The sequence below is a fragment of the Hydra viridissima genome, unplaced genomic scaffold (genome assembly GCF_058129835.1).
Source record: "Hydra viridissima isolate aposymbiotic clone 2 unplaced genomic scaffold, HvirCarnegie_v1 scaffold_1, whole genome shotgun sequence".
NCBI classification, from domain to species: Eukaryota; Metazoa; Cnidaria; class Hydrozoa; order Anthoathecata; family Hydridae; genus Hydra; species Hydra viridissima.
In genome coordinates this window covers 35,386,599-35,409,099 of record NW_028324300.1, presented here as the reverse complement: position 1 = coordinate 35,409,099, position 22,501 = coordinate 35,386,599, and the positions used below count along the sequence as shown (strand labels likewise).

Genomic DNA, 22,501 nt, shown 5'->3' with positions numbered 1-22,501 from the left:
ATGAATCATATAGTTGCTTTTAACAATTAGAGACAATAAACACGAATTGAGTTCCAGGTTTTTAACAAATTTTGGAAGTGAAACAAATTTTGCATCTAAAAACATAATTTTCATGATTTTTTTTATACTGTTCTCCCCATTGGTACCACTTCTGAATTGTTTGCATGTAAAACAAAATTGAATTTAATAACTAAACAAATTTTCATCAACAGCTCTAAACAATTGTCAAAGTTATTTATCAAAATGTTATTTTGTATACAGCAAAATCCTACAATTTTTTTAGTTGTTCGCAAAGAATCTAAAATATAAGAAAGATTAAGAAGAAAAAATTTAAAGAAATATTATTTTATTTCTTACTTTGTACTTTCTACAGTTTTTTCGCAAATTTCCACTTTTTAAAATAATTTTAAATTAATTTTGGTAAAATTTCCAAGAAGTCGAAATTTGAAATTAGTCAACCCAGATTTTATTTGACCTGCGAATTTTTGCGGTCAATAGAGATGCGGCAAAGTTGCAGACTAAATTTCAATTATAACTTTAAATTGAAAACTACATAAAAATTATCACATTTAGAAGTTATTACTTTTAATGGCAAATTATACTAACTTTGTTAAGTGTGCTCTATCTTATTTCTATTTTAAATTATTATTCTTTTCGTAACCAAAATGAAGGCATTCAGATTGAAACCAATGAATGTGGCAATGTGGATTTTGAAGATGAAGATAAAGAGTACTTGGAGGATAATTTTACCTTAAATGTACCTAATGAAAAACCAGCTCTAGTCCCCAAAATTCTGATGATGAGTTTCAAGTGGCATCAAGAAAAGTAATGATAAGAGCAGCAAAAGCATTACTGTCTTCTGCGTTTTTCTCGTGTCAGACAAGCGCAGAAAAAGACATAAATTGTAGATCATCACGTTTCCTTTGAGGTGAGGAGAACATGCCAACAACTAAAACGCTCTCTAAAAAGATTAATAGTTCAATGAAGAGATCAGCATCTACGAGAGGCAGAAAAAACCTTAAGACTGGGATTGAAAAAAAGAGTTTCATCTCTGTGAAGTAACTGGAAAACGTACCCCGAATCTGGATTTATCATGTTACATTTGTTAAGCCAATTAAATTTTTGTGTTCTTTTGAGAAGTTATTATTCTATGAATGCAAATATGCATTTTTGCTTTTGTTTGATGCTACAGCCTTGTTTGCATTTAGATTTGAAAGCTAAAAATCTCATAGGATATAGTTAAAATCTCATAGGTTATAAATCTCATAGGTTATAAATCTCATAGGATATAAATCTCATAGGATATAAATCTCATAGGATATAAATCTCATAGGATAGGTGTTTGGGGATATTCACTGAAAGAAGCAAAAAAATTTCTTTTAAACTTTGTCATGCATAAGGGTTACAATGGTTAACAACGCTTGTGGTTTAAATTGTTTTCTACTTTAAAAAAACATACAACTACACAATTTTAAAATCTGTCTCTGCAATCTGCGAACAGCACGAACTATTGCTTTAATGAGCGAAATTTTGTCGATTGATCTTCACCACCGATAGATCTTCTACCACGAAAGCCGGCTTCGGTTTTTTTGAGGAAAGATTATCCTCGGTAAATTTTCTAACGAATTCCGAAATTTGTTTATGCAAAATGAACTCCGGCAGTGTTAAAATGACTTAGCAATCTGAAACGAAGATGTTCAAAATAAAAAAAATAAAAAAAAGTATTAAATGCAGCTATTGTAATAGTTTGATCAACATAAAATAAACCAATAGAAATGTCTTAAACACATTTAGATGTAATTTTTGAGACATCAAGACAGAAAAGATACAGGTTTTCGTCCTGAAAATAAATCAATATTTAGACAAAAGTACGTTAATCGCTATCGGAAATTTTCTATTGTATGGATTACAAAAATTAGATAATTTCTGATTTATTTTAAAATTTCTGATAAAATGAATATAATATATTTTTTTAAATGTTAAAAAAAATCATCAGCTACTTCGGAAAAAGTTTAATTGCTTTTGAGTTCGACAAAAAAAAAAAAAAAAAAAAAAATCGTACAGTAAAAAATCATCGATGTCCATTGTTCGTGCTCGTTTTTTATCGAATTCTTTTTCAACCAGAAGACCTAACACTTTTGCTTTCATGTCGAACTCATCTTCTACCAACTATTTCGAAACAAAAAAAAAAAAAGATTAAGCAGAAATTCATAACCAAATATTGAGTGACTTATCTAATACATACCAACCAACATCCTGTAAATAGATTAATATGGAAGAAATTCATACGAAACTATTCAAAATTATTGGTACAAATGAAATACAAACAATAATAATAATTTAAAACCAAAGAAAGAATAGACTATTTTTTCTAATACATCGATTCATATAATGGAAATCATTCTGTCTATGTGATAAAAACCGTTATGGAAATAAACTAAGCAAATATGGTAAAACGGTTATTGCAACTATGCTTCAAAAGATGTACTACGATTTCAAACTTTGAAACATGAAACGTCAAGTAGGTGATTAGGTCACACGCACATGCACAAAATTAAACGATTAGGTCATACGCATACACAAACACACACACACACAAAAAGAATGCAGAGATATAGCTATCGTTCTAAAGCTAAGCCTAAACTTGACAACGAACCGCCGAAAAGATTGAAACTTCTTGAGTGATATGTTTAAAAAGAATTTAATCATATTTAATTAAACTTGTTAACTTAATCAAAAGTAGCAAAATTGCATACGGCATTTGTTTCACTAAAAACGTTGCAGTTAATTTTGCTAAACATTCATTGGATTTTGTTAAAAAAAAAAAAATTTCTAAATTAAATTAAACTCACAATATTGTTCAAGGAGCAATGTATTTTGTAGTTTTTCTCCAACATATCAATAACAGCTTTAGAGCTGAAATTTAATGGAAATTACTTAATTAGAAAGAAAGATATCAGTTGCTTTAACTGCAGCTAGAACATCATATTTGTATAATTATTATTCTATTTGATAAATTCATTATAGTTGATTTGAACAATTTCAAATTCATTATATAAATATTTTATTAACACTTTGAAGACAGGAGATGTGAATTCCCGTCTTTTATTTTTTAATTGTTGGCGACGGATGACGGAAATTTACGTTATTTGGAATTTCATGCAATATTTTGTAATAAACTAGAATTGAAAGTAAAGAGAACATGAAGACATCAAAACAATAAAGAACTTTTGTTATCAACAATCACGTGATGTTACACTCTGTTATGAATATCTCTTGTTATCACCTTTAACAAATATTTAGAAAAAATATGCGGGAATTCAGGGTAAACACTTTTCAATGCATACCGTCTTCAATGTGTTAAGTTTTTTAAGAACCTTTGGAAATAGAGGCTGGATTCTTTATGCTAAACTTGATTCCTGAAATATAGGTTGTTTTTTTTAATAAAAAGTCTAATAAAACTTTAATCTTTTGTTAGAAAAAATAGTTAAGATAATTTTACTCTAGTTATATATTATAATTTGTTCAATACTTACTTTATAAATAAATTAAATATTTTAATTTAAATCACTTAAATCAATAAAAAAAATTAAATAAATGATGCAACCTAAAGCAAGCAGCAAGTGTTTTGTTTTTACGAACAAATGCAATACGAACCAATCCATCCCATTCCTGAAAAGAAAAAAAAAGCTTAGAACTCATGTTGAAGTACATTCAATATGGAAATTACTAAAGTTAAACAGTACCTGGAAATTTATTGGTGGTGGAGGGTTCTTTGGTTCAATGCGCACAACACTTGATTCAACTTTAGGAGGTGGTCGAAAGTTATTTTTGCCCACCTAAAAAGAATTTGAAACTTGACCAACTCTACTAATATGTTAAATTTAATTTTGTGTTAAAAACTGTGAGTGCTCATTGTTAACCTTCATAAGATGATCAACCCTGGCTAACAACTGTGTATTTATTGACAATCTGCAGTATAATTTATCACCAGGTTTTGCAACTAAACGTTGAGCAAACTCACGCTGGAACATGAGAACTGCGCACCTATAAATAAAAAAAAAAAAAGCTTACCAAAAAAAAGTAAAACTACTTCCCATTATCAAGATATATTCTTTTATATAGGTGTGATTGAGAACATATGAAATATGATTTGTGGAAAAAAATACCTTACTTAGTTAGGGAAGTAAAATACCTTTTTTATGTATTGAAAACACTAACTCCAGTTAAAATTCATTAAACTGTTATGGTCAAGGATTAAAATATTCAAAAGCTTAAGAAACATTTCATCTAAAAGTTATACCTGGGGTTAAAACTATGTTTTTATTTTTAAATAATCCCCATTTATCCCAATAGCTATCAAATGCTATAATCCCTATTTATCCCAATAGCTATCAAATCCTTGACTGTTATTGAGGTATTCACAAAGGACAACTAAACAGTTTGCTTTTTTTCAAACGCACTTACAACTAGAATGCAGACAAAATAATAAAATGCCATGATCTGAAAAATTCAAACAAACATAATCTAACTTGTTTTTCGTTATTATAAAAAAAAATGTTAACAATGCAAATACTCCTAGCAAAACACTTCCAAAAAAAAACAAAAAACAAGCTTTACCTAAAAAATGGACGATGCAAAAGAAGTTTGAATACAAATGGAGAGGAGATCTAAAAAACAAAAAAAACAACAACATTCTTTCTTACACTTACACAAAATTTTTCATATCTTTATATCTTAATGATTAAAAAAGAGATTCTTTTAATCTGAATGTGTTTTATTATTTGTTTATAAGAGAAGAGATAGAAATTTATACTTGGTATGGCAAATTAGCAACACAGCAGTCAAAGTAAGGAAGTTCGGATTTCAGAACATCTCCAACAATTAAATGCAATTTATTAGCCTCTGGACTAAAAGAAATAAGTATCAACACAAATCTAATATTCAAAAATAAAGTAAAATTTTTTTTATTGGAACTTTACAAATGAAAATTTACATGATTGAAAACCAAACTAAATAAAAAAAAAACTCAATTTGTTAGTTAACAAACTGTTTTTCATATTTTGCTTAATAAGAATTTAACATGAATGTTTATATAATATGTAAACTTCTAATAACAATAATAATAAAAATCAGGCCAAACTTATTTTTAAGTAAATTACAATTAAGAATAAAAAAAAAGCACATTAAGGAAAAAAATAAAACTAAAGTTGTTCTTTAACTTTTTATTATTTAAATTCTTTATTATTACTTTAATGCATTTCATTTTGCAAAATCTATTACTACCTTCCTTGAACTCTTTTCTGTAACTCAGAAGCCATTCGTGGATCCAGCTCACATGCAATTAACTGGAATTTGGAAAATCTTAAAAAATCTTTAACTGCAAATGCTCATCAGCTTGAAATCAAACAATAAACAATTCTAAAAGTAACCTTTTTAGCCTTCTCCAAGATTTTTACTGACATATTTCCTGTACCAGGTCCAACTTCCAACACGGTGTCAGTACTTTTTATTGCGGCCTTAAGATTAAGTAGTACAAGATCAGATTTTGTTATAATTATTGTTTATCATTTTAAATATAATTAAAAAGTTTAAAATATTCATTGGTAATGTGAAATATGATATGACTTTACTAATGACATCACCAAAGTGATTCAGATTTAAAAAAAAAATGTTTTAAAAACTCCTTAAAGTTGCCTATTTTTCATTAGCACAACTGGACTCCATATACCAAATTCTATACATATTTAGGATTTGCTATGAATTGCTATGTTAAACTATACTTGTTTGACTTTGTATTATTAGCCTTGAAAATTTCTTATATTTCATGTGTAGGAAAATCTTTAAAATGTGTTAAACTTTGAAAATAATAGTTTTTTATCCTAATATACTTTTACAGATTATCAGAGGAATTGGTAAGGAACAGGAAAATGGTTGTTGAACTTTTCAATCTTCTTGTTAAGAATTGTAAAGAATTAAAACTTCAATTTTCAAATTTTGAATCATTATTTTGATACCTTATTAATTTTGAAAATTTAACTATCAACTTAACAATTAAAAGATATTAAACAAGACACAATATATTAACATTATGGTTAAAAACAAATTATTACAGATAAAATAACTTTTGATAACATAATTATTACTCAATTGGTAGATCATGATAAGTAGAAAACAAAATTACCTTGTCAATAATAGCATTAACAACTAAAGGGTTCTTCAATATATGCTGTCCAAACTCATGTTTAAACTGAATGCCTTTACAAACAAGAGAAGAAAAATATTGTAGAACTTTAACTCAATAAAATACAAACTTTTAATTCTTTTAATGTTTGAATATCAAATCTTTAAATGAAAGATCATTGCTATTAGCTAAAAGTTTTTCAAAAAGTTTATTTTTATTGCCATGGTACAATATATACCTTCAGTCTTAACTTGAGAATGAACCCTTGTTTTCTTTTGGACTCTTTCTTTCGGCATGTTTTTACAGGTTGCTGAAAAAAGTGATTTAAGCTAAAATTCTGTCTTTATAAAACTAAGCAAATAATTTATGGAACCATTGGTAATAAAAAAAAGAGAACTACTAAAAAAAAATAAATAAATAAAAGAAATAATAAGCTCAAAAGAAAAATGTATAATTTTCAACATTTTTTTTTTATTTACAAAATATTAAAAAAATAATAACTAAATGAAAACACGTTAACATGATTATAAAGGAAGAAACACTAATAGGGACAACAAATGAGCAACTTTGATTGATATAAAAAATAAGCAACATTTATTAGGAAAAGAAAGTACAACACTTATTATTCTGTTTTTTAAAGCTAAAAGTTACAAATAAACAATGGTATTTAAGATAATAATTATAAACAACAAAATTTTTCAGCTTAAAAGAGTGTTTTCATAAATTATTTTTACAATTATGCTTTTATTATATATAGCAATTCTCATGCATTAGCTAGAGTGATTTATAGGACTGTCTTTCTGTCAGGGTTTGGATGGGAAATTATTGTCATGATCAAATGATTTGTAAGGCATTAATTGAAAAGCAGGGAATTTAGCTTGGTACGGTGTCAAAATATCCAGAAGAAAATTAAGAGTACCAGCCAAGCCTAAAAAAAATAAAAGAAAACTAAAACAGTTAAAAGCAGAATCTCAAAAGGAAAAAACTTTTAATGAAAAAAGTTTTTGTGATTTTAAAAGTTAATAAGAACACTTTAATAAAAACATTTCAAACAAAAAAATAAATAAAATGAATAAATGAATAAATAAATTATTATTTTTTATGGGTAAGCAATAAAGAAAAACCAAAAAAAACTAAACCAAAAATCATATGAAAACAAGCTAAATGTTAAGTTTTCAAAAATAAATATTTATTATTAATTAATGGTGCAGAAAAACTTAAATTAAATTTCTTAAAAAATTAATAACAAATAATAATCAAATTAAAACTTAATGCACTTCAGTTAAATGATAAAAAAAAAAACCTTCAAAAAGAGAGAAAGGGCGATCAGGAGAGCGACACCCATGTTCACCATAATCAAGACACCATTCAGCAAACTAAAATCAAATTAAGCATAAATTTCTTATATAATTAAAATAAATACAATTAAATAAAGTAATGTAAAAAATGGAGTGCAAAAAAAGAAAAAAAATTTTAACGAAGATAAATTTAACTTGATTACTTGTTGAATAAAAAAAATAATATAAAATAAATTTTCATTATTTTAATTCCTTTTAAAAATGAGTTTAAAAGAAAAATATGATTTAAAAAAAAAAAAAAACATCTAGTAAAGTTTAACTATTATTATTATTTTTCAATTATAATAATAGTTAAACAATATCAAAGTTTATGGATTTATCTACTTGTTAAATTACCAATAAAAATCAATTTAGCAAACTTCAAAACTATGATAATGCATAATGTAAAACAAAACTGTAAATATATATTGACATTTCTTTAAAAAAAAGACTGGGTCATACCTTTATGGCCTTCCAAAGGTAAGAGAAATCATCTGTCAACTGAAACATGCATAAGAAAGCATAGCCATTTCCAGCAACTCCATGGCATATACCATAACCTTTACAAAGGAGTCCTCGACACCATATCACTTCAGCAAATCTATGTGCTGCATTTAAGTATTTTTTATCTCCAAAGACCTATGTTTACAGAAAGAAAAAAACTAATGAAAATTTTGGGAAAAAAAGCTTAAAAATTATAACCATAAAACTTAAGATATCTATTTAATTAATGTCTTTTTAAATTTTTGCAATTTCATACACTGCTGGCCAAAGGTATATGTGAACAATTAGAAAAAAATGTTATGGAAACAAAATTCAAATATATGCAAATATTATTCATTTATGTTTATAAAACCTTCATTTATAGCTAAAAAGAAAATCTGAAAGTCAAAATTTATGTGTAAAGCTTTCAGATGTAATTAAGTCTTTTATTGGCTATAGAAATATAACATAAACCAAATTTGTTTCAAGAACTCATTTGCAATCCAAGTATTATTTATTTTTGTTCTATGATTTAGAACTAATTAAGCATTTATCAAAAAATTCTCAGAATACAGATGGTTTTCTATTAAACACAATTCAGGTGTATTATCAATCTTAGTATAACTGTACAATAGAATCAAGTGAACTATTAAATAAAAGTTTAGGAATAAAAAGAAAAATTAAATAAATTTAAATTGAACAATGTGTATTTAAAATTAGCTTACTTCAATATAAAAAAAATCAAGATGAAACTTTCCAGATCATAAACATCCTATTTTATCAACATATTTAGAATTAGTTAATGAAATGTTATTTGAGTTTCACGTAAGTAACTAAAACAAACAGTTACACACCTTGTAAGCTAAAGCATACAGATGAACTGCACCTGGTGCTCCATGACACCAGTGAACTAATATATCACTTGTGTTGCCAATAGATGAGCAAATGTTGCCTGAAGGAAAACGAAGCTCCAGTAACTGATCCAAGCATAAGGCAATAGACTTTGATTGCTCAACACTTACACATAATGGGAGCATCACTTTGGCCTTTAAAACCACAAAACAGATAGATGGATTTTTATAATTTTATTTTACAATTTAATGTGAAACAATAAAATAAACTTAATCCTTTTAAAGCTTAAGTTTTATCAGAAACTTAATTTTTATAAAAACAAATTCAGTGAATATGAGAATTGCAGCCAAGTATTGAACTTTGATACAAAATAATGATAATGATAATGATAATGATAATGATAATAATAATAATAATAATAATGATAATAATAATAATAATAATAATAATAATAATAATAATAATAATAATAATAATAATAATAATAATAATAATAACAACAATCATCATCATCATCATCATCATCATCATCATCATCATCATCATCATCATCATCATCATCATCATCATCATCATCATCATCATCATCATCATCATCATCATCATCATCATCATCATCATCATCATCATCATCATCATCATCATCATCATCATCATCATCATCATCATCATCATCATCATCATCATCATCATCATCATCATCATCATCATCATCATCATCATCATCATCATCATCATCATCATCATCATCATCATCATCATCATCATCATCATCATCATCATCATCATCATCATCATCATCACATTTTTTGTTACAAAGATTTTACAACAGCAAGATTCACTAGTATGTAGCAATAGAAACTCCTTGAAACAAATTTTAAGTTTTTCATACTATGAGCTATTACTATGTATTATTTTGTGTGACTTTAGTGTTTTTAAACATGCTTATATTGAGTTTTTTTTTTTTTTTTTTTTTTTTTTTTTTTTTTTTCACTTCATATACTTTTAGTTTTACTTTTTGGTGGACTTTAGCACAATGTGCAATAAAGCAAGAAAATTTAATTATTTTTTGCCAATTTAACTGAAGAACACATAATTTCATTTTATTTCATATTTTAAATATTGGGACAGCTGTTATATTATTTCATTTTGCCCCCTCTCTTGCAATAATTCTACTAAAAAATGATTTTTATTGCTAGAAAACATTTACTATATATCATGACACAGATCTACAAAACTAGAAAAAACATATTTGGTTGGTCCTAAGAAAACCACCTATATTAGAGGAAACTAGAGTGCTCCCCAAGACTCTACAAATATGATACGTGTGTGTAAAAAAAACCCTTTTAAGAAAAAATTTAGAGTGTTTCCCAAAAAAAAAATATTTAGAGTGTTTCCCAAAAAATAGCAAAAACATTAAATGGAAATATCCTTGGACCTTCTTCATAACTTTGCTGAAAAAGATTCTGAAGTTCAAGTGTTTAAATTTATCTAAACTTCCCAAAAGTTTCACACAGTTGTTATAGACTACTTTGGAAAAAAGTTAGATAATAAATTTGCAGATTAAGAATATGTTATTGCATACTGCATTTTATTTATGTGTAAAAAGGAATAAACTTTGAAGTTGAAACTATTTTTATGGACAACATAACCTGATTTTAATTTTTGTAGTTTCTTGATGACCAAAGTAGTTTTTCCCAATTTTATACATCTGTGATGACTAAGCAAAATCATCAAGAAACCTGCAATAACATGTACAAAATTCCAATATACCCATGAGCAGCACCAATGTAATGCTTATCATTCCATTTATAGGATAGACATAAAGGGTGATTGGAAGCAACTTTTGAAAGACCATCTTTAAACAACTTATCAATAACCTAATAAAAAAAAAAAACTGTTGAACATTCAGTTAACATTATGCAAGTTAAAAAAAATTATTTTGTTGACATATTTTGAATCTAAAATAGCCATATTTTGAATCTAAAACAGCCAATATGGCTACTTTATATTGCAAAATACCCAAAAATAAAAAAGGTTTTTTTTATAAAAAAGAATAGGTGAGAAAATGAACATATGGTTTTACCATTAAAAGTGGTAGAAAGATAAAATAAAGAAATCAGGTCTACCTTTTTATTTTGATCTATTTCCAAACTTATCTTTTTATTTTATATTTAAGTGAACTTGCTTATTAGCTAAGTATATTCGCATTAATGAAACACATGGTTTTACAAAGAAGAAGAAAAAAAAAAAAGAAATAAGATTTTTAATACCATTGTTAAACAAAAGGATTTAGGGGACAAAGACTAAACAAACAGCAAGAAATATAAAATTTAAATAGAGAATACAAATTAATACAACCTTTTGGATCAAATCAATGGGTATTAAATTATGATAACTTTGGTACACCAACAACAATGCAAAGAGGTAACCAGCTCTCCCATACAGCAGTTCATCAGGTTGCTTATCATCTGATAATAATACTGATAAATTTAAAAGTTGTGATAAACACTGCTTACTCAACTCAGGATCGCTATGCATGAATGTCAAACATGATAAAGCTAAGCAACCTAAAAAGAATGATTAAACAGCTGTAAAAACTAAGCTACTCTTTTCAAGCCTGTCTACCTGACTAGGCTGTTTTTAAAGATGTTACCAAGATAGAAGATAAATTTTATCTATTTTAAACGAATGTTTTGCTTAGGTATTTAATAACCATCAAATAAATTTAATTAAATAAATTTAAAATAAACATTCTACCAGAGTCTCCACATAGAAAGCTTAATCTTTTATGTTGACATTGTTTTATAGCAGAACGCAAAAGTGTTTGACTTAAGTTTTTATGACTATCATCTGCTTTGAAATTCAACTGTGAACTTGACAGCTTTGAGATGTAAAAAGCTATACCTGAAGAAAGTTTGCAAATAAATAAAAAAACTCTTAGATTTGAAAACGAAAAAACTTTCAGAAAAAAATGGTATAATAACAATAAGTAAAAGTATTAACAAAAGTGAAACTAAATATAATGGGGTATAAAATAGCAAGTTTAAAAAATACAACTTAAAAGTAATTAAGAGTAAAATATTGAAATAAATATTTTTTTAAAGAACATTTTCATGTTGTTTTAATATATCTTTTTAATTTTACGATGCTTATTGATCTTTCAAACAAATGTAATATGCTCTTTATAAGAGCCTGGGTCAAAATTAATTGATACAATAATACTCAATAGGAACTTATATCAACAAGAATTGTTTTCATGAGTTTGATTAAATTTTCTATAAGCTCTGGAAGCAAATTTATAGTTACCATTATATCTTTAAACAACTAGTACTAAAAACTCAAATAAATTTCAACCTTTCTTAGCAATACTCACAGAGAAACCATTATGGATTGATACATTACTCACCACACTGTTGACCACAATTTGTTGATTGTTTAATGAGTAACAGTAAAACGGGAAAATATTTTTTTCTCCTTTTTAAGTTGGAAGAAAAAAAATATTTCCAAAATTTGAAAATGATAGACAATCTTTATAAACTTAGCTGTTAGTTTTTATATGGTTTTACTCTGAAAGACTGATACAGTTTAGGCTTGCTAATACAACTAATTATAAATAGAATTTGGCACCAATAGTTTTTATTTTTGTAATTTTTTTATTTAAAGCTTTATTCAATAAATATATATATATATATAAAAATAGAATAAGATGACAGTAATATTCTCATTTAGTTTAACTTGATTTCTTAATTATAAGGTCACTTAAAAAAAATAAAAGTAAACCTGCTAATCCTGTATAAACTGAATTATCTTTAAAGCAATAGTCATTTCTTGAAACAGCATTTATGAGTATACATGATTGAGTTTTTATAAAATTGTTGATTTCATTGACAACTTTTCCATCTAACTTTAAAGAAAAACAATTAGTGAAAAATATACAAGAGATTTGAATGTCAAAAATATAAACATATCATTCATTTTAAATAAATTTTTATTAGGAGAGAACTATGCAAATGTTAGAATGAAAATTTCTGCTACCTTTTTTTGTTCATCAAGCAAAGTAATTGACGTTTCATAACCTGGAAAATGATTTTTAAAAAACCTCTTTTCTCTATCTGAGTCAGTCATTTTTGCTTAAAAATGCAATAATATAGATAAACCACTAGTAATATGTATAAATCACGAACAAAGGTTTAAAATTGTTAAAACACTTTAGAAAATGGCTGGAAGACCATGTGCGCGTATTGCATTTGTTGATATTATTAAAACTGAGTGGCCTTTTCTCAGGTGTGATAATATATAATTTCGGTTATATTATTATAATATAAATTATATTATAATAATATTATATTATATAATATAATTATTTATCATGATGATCAGAGTTGTAATTTCTGATAATCAAATTTCTGAATTTGATGATCAGTTTTGTAATTTCTAGTTAGAAAACGCTTATGCGTGGCGTTGGTAGGAGGGGGAATATACTAAGAATAAACTCTATATTTTTGCTTAACAAATTCTTCTGAACTGAAATTTGCCATGAACTGATGAAGCTGTTTATATACATCTTAGTCAAATACCTTTTTGTTGAAGTAGTTTAGATTTCACCCAGATGTATATTCAGAAGAGTGAAACAGTCATATTCAGTGTATGATCTATTTCTGAAAAGCGAAAAGATTTATCTTTTTCTGGTATAGATCTTCAGACTTTTACTGTCTATCTACGTTGCAATCTTTTATTCATTTTCTATGATTTTTGAAAATTAATAAAAGTCAAAAGGTTATAAGAGAGAAGACGCCTAATGGAATACTAATTGTTGTTATATTCGTGAATATTTATTCAAACCTTTCATACCGACTCTACCGATAGAGGAAGATAGGGTGGATCAAAGCAGGGCTGTGGAGCCGGTAAGCTATTGTTCCAACTCCGATTCCGACTCCTTGATTTTATCATGGACCGACTCCGACTTCCGACTCCGACTCCTTCATAAGTAACCAATTTTTAACAACAAATTTACTGTATTAAAGTGTTAACATTGGCTATTTCATCACCATGATACAAATAATCCAACCACTTAGTGTTTTAAACAGTATTTATTAGAAAATAATTTCTGAAAAAACAACTTTTCTAAACTCTTGTTATGCAATAAACTCTAATGTAGTCACTAATAAAATTATAAATTTGTCAAAATCAAGTTTGAAATATTGTCCGTTGGACAGAAAGAACTTGTTCTTTTTTAAGTTTACATTCTTGAAGAATCTTTTCTACCAAGGCCTGGAGAAGTTTACTGGTGCCCTCCAGTTATTGCAAACTACAATTCTCATTATGTCTGGATATCCTGCAGCAATCAGAGCATCATGGGACTTGTAGTTTTGTAACTAACAACTGGAGGGCTAGAGTTTGATACTTGTGCTTTAGACTGACAGAACATGAAATATTTTAATGAGTAACATCTATAAAATCCATATCGAAATTATGAAACTTTGAAAGATTTTTTTTAAGCTTGAGTCGGACACGGTACAATATTTCTAACTCCGACTCCAGCCAAAATGAGCTCCGACTCCGACTCCGACTGCACGACTCCGACTCCACAACCCTGGTTCAAAGTCTTAAAAGTACAACTCTAGAACCCCCGTACCCGATTAAAAAACATCTTTACGGCAGCCGCAGTAGTGTCAAACGAATGTAAATTGTGCGAACTGTTAATCAGTCTTTTATAGTGCGATCAAGTTTTATGAAGAAATAAGAAGAAATATATAATTTTGTTTTTCTATTCTCCTAGAAAGTAGCCTTGATCCAGTTGTCTGGATTCTTATCGCTCACGAAAATTGAGAATTGAATAATATTACAAATGGAGGTACTATTCAAACAGTAACCCCATATTTCACTGAAGAAACTCGTTTTCATGTTATCTACGATGGCTTATAGTACAAGATCATAAGGTATATTTTTAGTCGAAAACGAGTAAAATACTGATTTTTGTAAAAGAACTCCATGCTTTTATGTATTAAAATATCATATCTTCTAAACCCACCATTCTAACGATATTTATATACTTTTTATACGGGTTCGCTAACTATTAAACTTAGTTTTCATACCAATTTTTTTACCATCAATTTCATTAACCATCAAAAATTATAGCATCACATAAATCATTACATAGAATAATGGAGAAATCGGCAGCTCTATCGAAGTTTAAAAAATTAATTTTGCAAGTAATTTTTAGAAGACCATTCATAATAATTTTGATCTATAAATGAGAATAGACAATCAATATTTCAAAGATAAACAAATAAAAACTACAAGGAAAAAACCATAAATGTCTTATTTCAAAAATTGGACATTTGTAGTTTTTTCAAAATTTTACTTATATTAGGATACTGACAATGCGACCGACCGACATGCCACCTATATGGGGTGATAGTACAGATATTCAAGGGTCAATTTTAAGCTATGTAAAAAATATTAAGTTTGTTTGTACATGTATTTTCCAACAGCAATCATAACTTGTCACTTGACTGCCTAAGGTAAGTCGTATCTTCTCAGTTGTTTCTTGGCTGGTGTTCTGACATGCTCCTCCGTTAACCTTACCAAACCATCGCCATGTGGAGGATCTTGAAATGTTGATGGCATAAGGACAGTAGAAATTTTGTTGAAAAAAATGTAGTTAAATTTCGTCACTGATAATTATACACTGCGACCATTTTCTATAGACGCATGTGGATTATGTCTTAAAAACGTACTTAACTTTATTTTTATAATGCATTTCAATAAATTATAAATAAAGTATCAAAAAATAATGAAAATTATCAAAAAATTATATCAAATTTGAAAAGAGGTCAATCATAAATGAATTAAATTCAAAAGATAGCTGACTATTTTCTACAGACGCAGTTCACATTTTTTAACAAAACTATCCAAAAAAAATATTTTTATCACATTTTTAGTACTCGGACCTCCTTTGCGCTCAATTACTTGATAAATTCGTTTTGGCATACTTCCCACCAAGTTTTCCAGTACTTTTGGCTCCATATCCTCCCAGCATTCTGATACCGCTACTTTTAGCTCTGCCACAGAGTTATACTGCTTCTGGTCAGCGTAGATACGTCTTACAATGATTCACCAGATGTTTTCAACAGGATTCAAATCTGGACTGCGAGCAGGCCACTACATTTGCACAATTTCTTTAGCTTCAAACCAAGATTTAGTCTCGTTACTAGTGTGAATGCTGGCGCTGTCTTGTTGAAAAACAAACTTTTTGCGTCAATATTTGTTTTTAAATGGAATCAAACATAATTTTAGCACATCAATTTATTCAGAACTTTTCATTGCAAGATGTAAACTTTCCTGTTGCACAAAACCCAAGCCAAACCATCAAAGATCCACCACCAAAATTCCTTGTCGAAAAATATTTGGGTTCTTTCCTCAAATCACGCCAGTAGCCACTAAAACCATCAGCCCCGTCAAGATTAAACTTTTTCTCGTCCGAAAAAATCACCTGGTATTGAAAACAAAAGTATTCAGCTATTTAGACATCTTACGTATTCATGAGAATTTAATCTAAAATTTCTTAGTTATTCCCAATTACGAGCCATGTTTTCGCGGGCGAATTCCATCCGTTTCTATTTGTGAACGGGCTTCAAAGTTTGGTGCTTTATTCATTTTTGATCGTACAATATGTGGGCTGTCTTTAAGAACTTTCCTAATCGTCTCCTTGCAAACATTTAAACCCAAATCTGACTTAATTGTTTTCAAACTTTTCGATGAATTTGATGTGAGTCGAACAATTCTGCGTTTTTCAAGGCCTGAAACCTTAGATTTCTTTGGTTTCCTCTTGATTGTTGCATAATCTGTTGGATTTTTCAAGAAATTACGGATAACGTGATCTGATCTCTTCAATCTTAATTTCGACTCACAAAATAAAAAATACTACAGAATATAAGAAATTTGCGACAAAACTCGTATAAACTTTAGTCCGTCTATAGAAAATTGCCACGTGAATAATAAAAATTTTATTATTTTAATACAATCAAGACAATTAATAATCAGATGCTTAATGGATCATTTTTTTCTTACATATACTTATTCAAAAGTACCGTTAGAACAATTTTATTACCACTGTAACAATGTAAATCCGCTAAATTCTACATGCGTCTATAGAAAATGGTCGCAGTGTATACGTTACTACTATGTAATGAGAGTTCTGGGACAAAAATCATTTTTCATCTTCGTTGTGAAAATTTTGATAATCGCGGGGGGTAAAAATTTTCTGAGGCAAAAAAAAAATTTTTTGTAGAAAAAAAAAAATTCAAAAAAAAAATTCAAAAAAAAAAAAATCAAAAAAAAAAAAAAATTTCAAATTTTTTCTTTGCTAAAAAAAATTTCAATTTTTGAAAAGGTGTTTAAATTTTCCATTGCGAAAATTTTCTTTTTCTTTTTTTGTTTGGATGATGTATTTGTAAATTTCTATCTCGCGCCATCCTACTCCTTTACTTCTTAAATACTGAACAGGATTCACCATTTTAAAACTTTAAAGTTTCCCGTCGTCATTTCGTAAGATTCATTTTATTACGCCAAGAAATTTTTTTTCACAAAATTAAATTTAAAAAGGGGACGTTTGAGAATGGGGAGTTTGGTCCGAGAAGCAATCCAGCGCCGATAGATTCGTATCCTTTTCCGCTTTTCAAATAAAATCCATCTCTGACTGAGCTTCCTTTGACCTATGGTGTTAAAAACAGTCCGTTGCCTCTGTGAGTCCCCATTTTAAAAACGTTTCCATTTTTTTTGACATAAATGACACCTCTTCCTGAAATTTTGTCGAACACAGTGGACCCAAGCGAAGAAGCAGCTCCACCCAATAAACCAGTGGCAACCACTGGAGCGGCTTGAGCTGCAAGCATTCCCAATAAAGGCAAAAGTGCTCCAATAAATCCTCCTTTCACTTTTGAGTTGTGTTCTACTTGAGTTTTGCTCATTTTAATGGCTACTCCAACTCCTCGATGGAGAGCGTCCACAATGTTGACTCTCCATCACAAGCAAAACGTCGTTTCCATTAAAATCATCTCTTGAAATCCTGATGCTCACAGGCTTGCCATCATGGATTTTTTTATTTTTTCGATCTGCCCCTGAGACACATTTAGTTTCACACTAATATACTTGCTCATTTTTTAAATGTCGGAAAAAATATTTTTTTCACTTCTCGAATGTGATATCGTATTGTGATGTCTTCACCTCGAAAGTCGATTAAATTTCCATTTTAATCGACGATGCGAGCGATCATCGTGGAAATTTCGGGGACTTTGACAGGGAGGTAAACCAAATGGGTAGGTCTTTTGATTATTTTAAACCCTGGACCCACGTCGGGATAAAAGTAGTAAATGCAATTTAATTGTGAGCCGTTGATGTATGCCGACCCGATGACGTTGTTGACGATTCTGATCATGTTGATGCTTGAAATTCTGACAATGTCGTCGGACTCGTATTCGGAATTGGAGTCCAATTGTCTTTTTGTGAATCCCAAAAGTGAGGCGATGCTGTTTTCAACGTTCAAGTCCATCAAATAATACAAACCAAGTTTGATGGTTGATTTTAAAGTGTTTGAATTGGATCCGATTTTGATGTTTTCAGGGGAGTAGCTGATTTTATTTGCTGTGACGTAGCTTGCACTTTGTGGCGCGTAACTTTTGATTGTGTTTGAGACGGACTTGAGATGTCGATGATGTCGTAGCTCCCGTCTGGAATGGTGATGTTTTCCCAATTTGCTCTGTTGTTCATGTTGTACCCGAAAGAATTATTTTTGCTGGTGATGTTTGGAAAGCTGTTGTACGTCTCCAGACCGAGAAAAGCCATCTCATAAGTTTTCCCTTTTTCAAAAACGATTTTGTCCAAAAATTCTGTTATGATTACGTTGGAATTTCCATCTACGTCGATGATTATGCCTGACATTTTTTATTATGCGCCATTTTTTTAAAATCATTTTTTAAATGACCTCTTTTGGAAAATAAAAAATGTAAAATCCGCTTCGATATTTTCCATCGTATTTTTTTGATGACAAATCAATCACCGCAAATCCGTGAGGTTCAGACCAGCAATGTCTGCAAAACTTTTTAAACTCTTCTTTCTTCATGTCGCTCGAACCATGCTCTCGATAAATATGATCAACATTTTTTGAATCTTGAGGAAAGAGACAAATAAAATTGGTGTTTTCTCTGATGGTTTGTCTTGGTAGCATGAAATAATTCTGAGGGAGGTAAAAGCAGTCGACGTTGGAGTGTATTCCTCGGATGTAATATTTTTCGCACTTGTTTTGTTAGGTCAATTGCAAATCGTCAAAGATCATCAAATTGTTTTTGGTTGAATCGAGATCTTCAGGTTAAGGCACATCGTCAGCCGTTTCGAAAAACTGACATTCCATGTCCTCGTTGTCGGAATAATTTTTTAAACTCAATTTTTCCATTTCGTTTTGTACCTTGAACAAGTTGAGAATAATACTTTTTGGCAAATTCTTCTTAATCGAACTTTTCAGTATTTTGTATTCGGGTTGGAAAAAAGATTTTCCAAAAACTTGCAAATGGTTGTAATCCAACCATCCAGGTCTTAACAGCAAATTTAGAAGCATCGAATGCTTCTCGGCAGAAGCTTGTTGTTGTTCCTTTTGCTTTTTCCAATATTCCATAACAAATCAGCAACTTCCTTTTTTTAATTTAAAAATTTTTTTAAAAATAAAAATGTACTGCGTGAAATGCAAAAGGAAAACAGAAACGAGCCATTTGAGAAACGAACTCTCAAAAAACAACAGAAATATGGTCAAAGGAACTTGTGATGCTTGCGGAACGACAAAATGCAAGTTTGTTCCTTCGCATGAATCATTTCGAAAAGGGGGAGATTTGGTGGAATCAATCAACAAATTTTCAAAAAAAATTAAACTTCCGTGGGCAAAATTCCCAGGAGAAATGCACATTCCAGGAATGAATTTTGCAGGACCTGGCACAAACTTGGACAAAAGGCTCACTTCAACCGACATGTATCAGGAGTGGAGCAAACCAGTGGACAGAGTGGACAATGCAGCATACCATCACGATTTGGGTTATAAATATTTCAACGACGTTCAAAACAGAAATTTGGCAGATCAAATGATGCTGGAAGAAATGAACTCCATTCAAAACCCCACTCAAAAAGAAATCAACGAAAGAAAACTCATCACTCCCATCATCAAAGCCAAAGCCAAATTCGGACTAAGTGTCGCAAAAAAAAAAAAAAATTCCCGAAAGTCATCTGAAATGGACGGATAAGCTTGCAGAGGAGCTTCACAAACCGGTCATTCACCATTTTAAAAGAAGGGTGATTGTGAATGACGTCGATGTAATATGGGCTTCAGATTTGGTTGACATGCAATCGTTTTCAAAATTCTACAACGGAGTAAAATATTTGCTCATGGTCATTGACGTTTTTTCAAAGTATGGATGGATCGTTCCTTTAAAAAGCAAAACGGGTCTTGATGTGGCTGAAGCGTTGAAAAAAATCTTTAATGAAAGAAAGTACACCAAAATGTGGGTGGACAAAGGAAAAGAATTTTATAACAAGCACGTGAAAGCGCTGGTTGTGCAATTGTATTCTACTGAAAACGAGGAAAAAAGTTGTGTCGTTGAGCAATGGAACAGAACGATGAAAGAGAATGTTTAAATATTTTTCAGCCAACAACACTAATAAATACATTGACGTTTTGAACGAAATGGTGAAAAATTACAACAACACAAAGCACTCTTCCATCAAAATGACACCAGTTGAAGCCAACGATGAAAAGAATAAAAATAAGGTCTGGATAAACCTGAATGAAAAGGTTCAAAAAGAAACCCCAGAACTGAAATTTTCAATGGGTGACAAAGTGAGGATCACAAAAAAGAAGTCCAATTTTGAGAAAGGGTACACACCGAGATGGACTGAAGAGGTTTTCACAGTTTCAAAAATTCAGCACACGGGTCCACCCACGAACAAAGTCACCGATGCTAATGGTGAAGAAATTCAAGGAACTTTTTACGAACAGGAAATGCAAAAGAAAAATCAAGACATATTCAGAATTGAAAAAATAATTCGAAAAACAAAGAGCAAATCATTAGTCAAATGGAAAGGATATCCTGACTCGTTCAACTCGTGGGTGGATCATAAAGAATTGATCTGTTTGAAAAAATGATATAAATAATTTTCTTTTCTTTATAAAAAGATGAATTTCGTGACGATTGAAAATTTTGATGAGAGCAAATGTCCTTTCTCGGTTTTAACGAAAAAAATGGAACGAATGAAGAAGAAAGAAAGTTCATTGAGGTGACTGAAAAAATATCAAAATTTCTTCGCAATCGAGTCAAGGAAATGGTGTTCACTTTGAAAAAGGAGGAAGAACGAAAAAAATCATGACGAAAGATTTGTCCTTTTTTAAAAACAAATCTGAGAATCCAAACGCAGCACTCATTTTTTTCGGGAAGTTGTTCACAAAGAAAAACGAAAAAAAAATTGAAGTGCATTCTATGTTTTTCAAAAAGAAAACAGTCAATTAAAAAAAATTGTTCGTGAAAGCGAATCCTTTGGAATACATTTGACAAAAGTGTCATCGCCTCTTTAAAAATTGAAGGTGTTTTTGTCGGAGCACAGATCGAGTCCATTAAAATTTCTGAAGTGGCCATTGCAAAAAACGCAACATCTATTCTAAGCATCATGAGTGATGATTTGGATTTGGGAGAAGTGGAATCTGATGATGAATTGTGAAATTGTGCAAAAAAAAAAAATGAAAATAAAATGATTTAAAACATTTTCTTTTCATATTAAAAAATGCATGCCCCTCACAAGTTGTTTAAAAACAGCGCCTCAGCAGAACTACACAGTTTGAATTTTCATTTGGACCATTTGGAGGAGAGAATCAAAGAGTTGGAGCAAAAAAATCCCAAAAACATTATTGTTGTCAAAAAAAAGTTGGATCATCCCACCTATTTCAACGCCCACGGACAGCATGAGATTTTTGCTCAAAAAGACATTAAATTTGTAGCTCTCTCGCACACGACGATATCGCTGTCAGTTGGACTGAAATTGGAAAAAGGCATTGCTGTCGTCACTTTGATGAACAAAATTAGCGAATAATTGAATTACAGAAAAAACGATGTTATTATTTTAGAATCTGTGGATGAAGTCATCAAGGATGTTCACAATTACACCAATCAGGACGTCACCGTCAAAAAAGGTGAAAAGCTTTGTAAAATAAATCACATCAATTCGAATTAAAAAAAAAATCATGACTTTTAAAAAGATGGAAATATTGAAAAACAAAGACAACATTTATCCGACTCTTCCGACAGCACCATCGGATGTAGGTCACATTTATCGTCTTCAAAAGATAAGTGAGATCCAAAAAGAAATGGAGGATGTAAAAGTGAAGAGAATGGCTCTAAGCAAAAAATACCATCGAGCTGCGAAGATTATTCTTTTCGCAGATGATGGATTGCAAACGATGTGTATTGGTTTGGGAATAACAGGAATTGCACTTTTGTCAACCGTCGTTGCCACACCAGTTTCGATTGCGTGCGAGGGTATTGCTGTTGGAATGGGAGCTTTGTCCATTTTTGGAAATCAACAGAACAAAAAAATGATGCTGAAGGCT

The 22,501-nt window shown here is 29.6% G+C and overlaps 2 protein-coding genes across 4 annotated transcripts; both read right to left on the bottom strand.

Annotated features, from left to right (window-relative positions):
- Window positions 1-1,424: 1,424 nt before the first annotated feature.
- Window positions 1,425-6,858, bottom strand: LOC145192167 (putative dimethyladenosine transferase). Its single transcript, XM_090066809.1, has 12 exons — window positions 6,423-6,858; window positions 6,185-6,258; window positions 5,433-5,519; window positions 5,287-5,348; window positions 4,817-4,910; window positions 4,621-4,670; window positions 3,924-4,047; window positions 3,747-3,839; window positions 3,608-3,672; window positions 2,853-2,916; window positions 2,063-2,169; window positions 1,425-1,682 (listed from the first exon to the last, which is right to left on the bottom strand). The coding sequence occupies exons 1-12, from the start codon at window positions 6,478-6,480 to the stop codon at window positions 1,640-1,642; spliced, it is 921 nt and encodes a 306-aa protein (XP_089922935.1). The 5' UTR covers window positions 6,481-6,858; the 3' UTR covers window positions 1,425-1,639.
- Window positions 6,859-6,878: 20 nt separating this feature from the next.
- LOC145192282 (glutathione S-transferase LANCL1-like) lies at window positions 6,879-13,124 on the bottom strand. 3 transcript variants are annotated; one of them, XR_016445008.1, is made up of 9 exons: window positions 12,895-13,124; window positions 12,640-12,763; window positions 11,617-11,763; window positions 11,218-11,426; window positions 10,630-10,736; window positions 8,859-9,050; window positions 7,984-8,160; window positions 7,488-7,560; window positions 6,879-7,112 (listed from the first exon to the last, which is right to left on the bottom strand). XR_016445008.1 is itself a non-coding variant. In XM_090066789.1 (9 exons), exons 1-9 carry the CDS (start codon window positions 12,982-12,984, stop codon window positions 6,988-6,990), a joined length of 1,275 nt encoding a protein of 424 aa, XP_089922915.1. In that variant the 5' UTR covers window positions 12,985-13,123; the 3' UTR covers window positions 6,879-6,987. The 3 variants fall into 3 exon arrangements, 1 of the variants encoding a protein (XP_089922915.1); XM_090066789.1 differs by having other exon boundaries at window positions 10,599-10,736; window positions 12,895-13,123; XR_016445006.1 differs by lacking the exon at window positions 6,879-7,112 and having other exon boundaries at window positions 8,859-8,956.
- Between the last annotated feature and the right edge of the window lie 9,377 nt (window positions 13,125-22,501).

Coding starts and splice junctions, on each gene's coding strand:
- LOC145192167 (XM_090066809.1), bottom strand. CDS start 6,480: ATGCCGAAAGAAAGAGTCCAAAAGAAAACAAGGGTTCATTCTCAAGTT. Junction 3,673..3,746: donor CACCACCAATAAATTTCCAG/GTACTGTTTAAC, acceptor TTTTCTTTTCAG/GAATGGGATGGATTGGTTCG. Junction 1,683..2,062: donor GACATCGATGATTTTTTACT/GTACGATTTTTT, acceptor TCTTCGTTTCAG/ATTGCTAAGTCATTTTAACA.
- LOC145192282 (XM_090066789.1), bottom strand. CDS start 12,984: ATGACTGACTCAGATAGAGAAAAGAGGTTTTTTAAAAATCATTTTCCA. Junction 11,764..12,639: donor AGTTTATACAGGATTAGCAG/GTTTACTTTTAT, acceptor AACTTTCTTCAG/GTATAGCTTTTTACATCTCA. Junction 8,161..8,858: donor TGTATGCTTTAGCTTACAAG/GTGTGTAACTGT, acceptor CTGTAAACATAG/GTCTTTGGAGATAAAAAATA.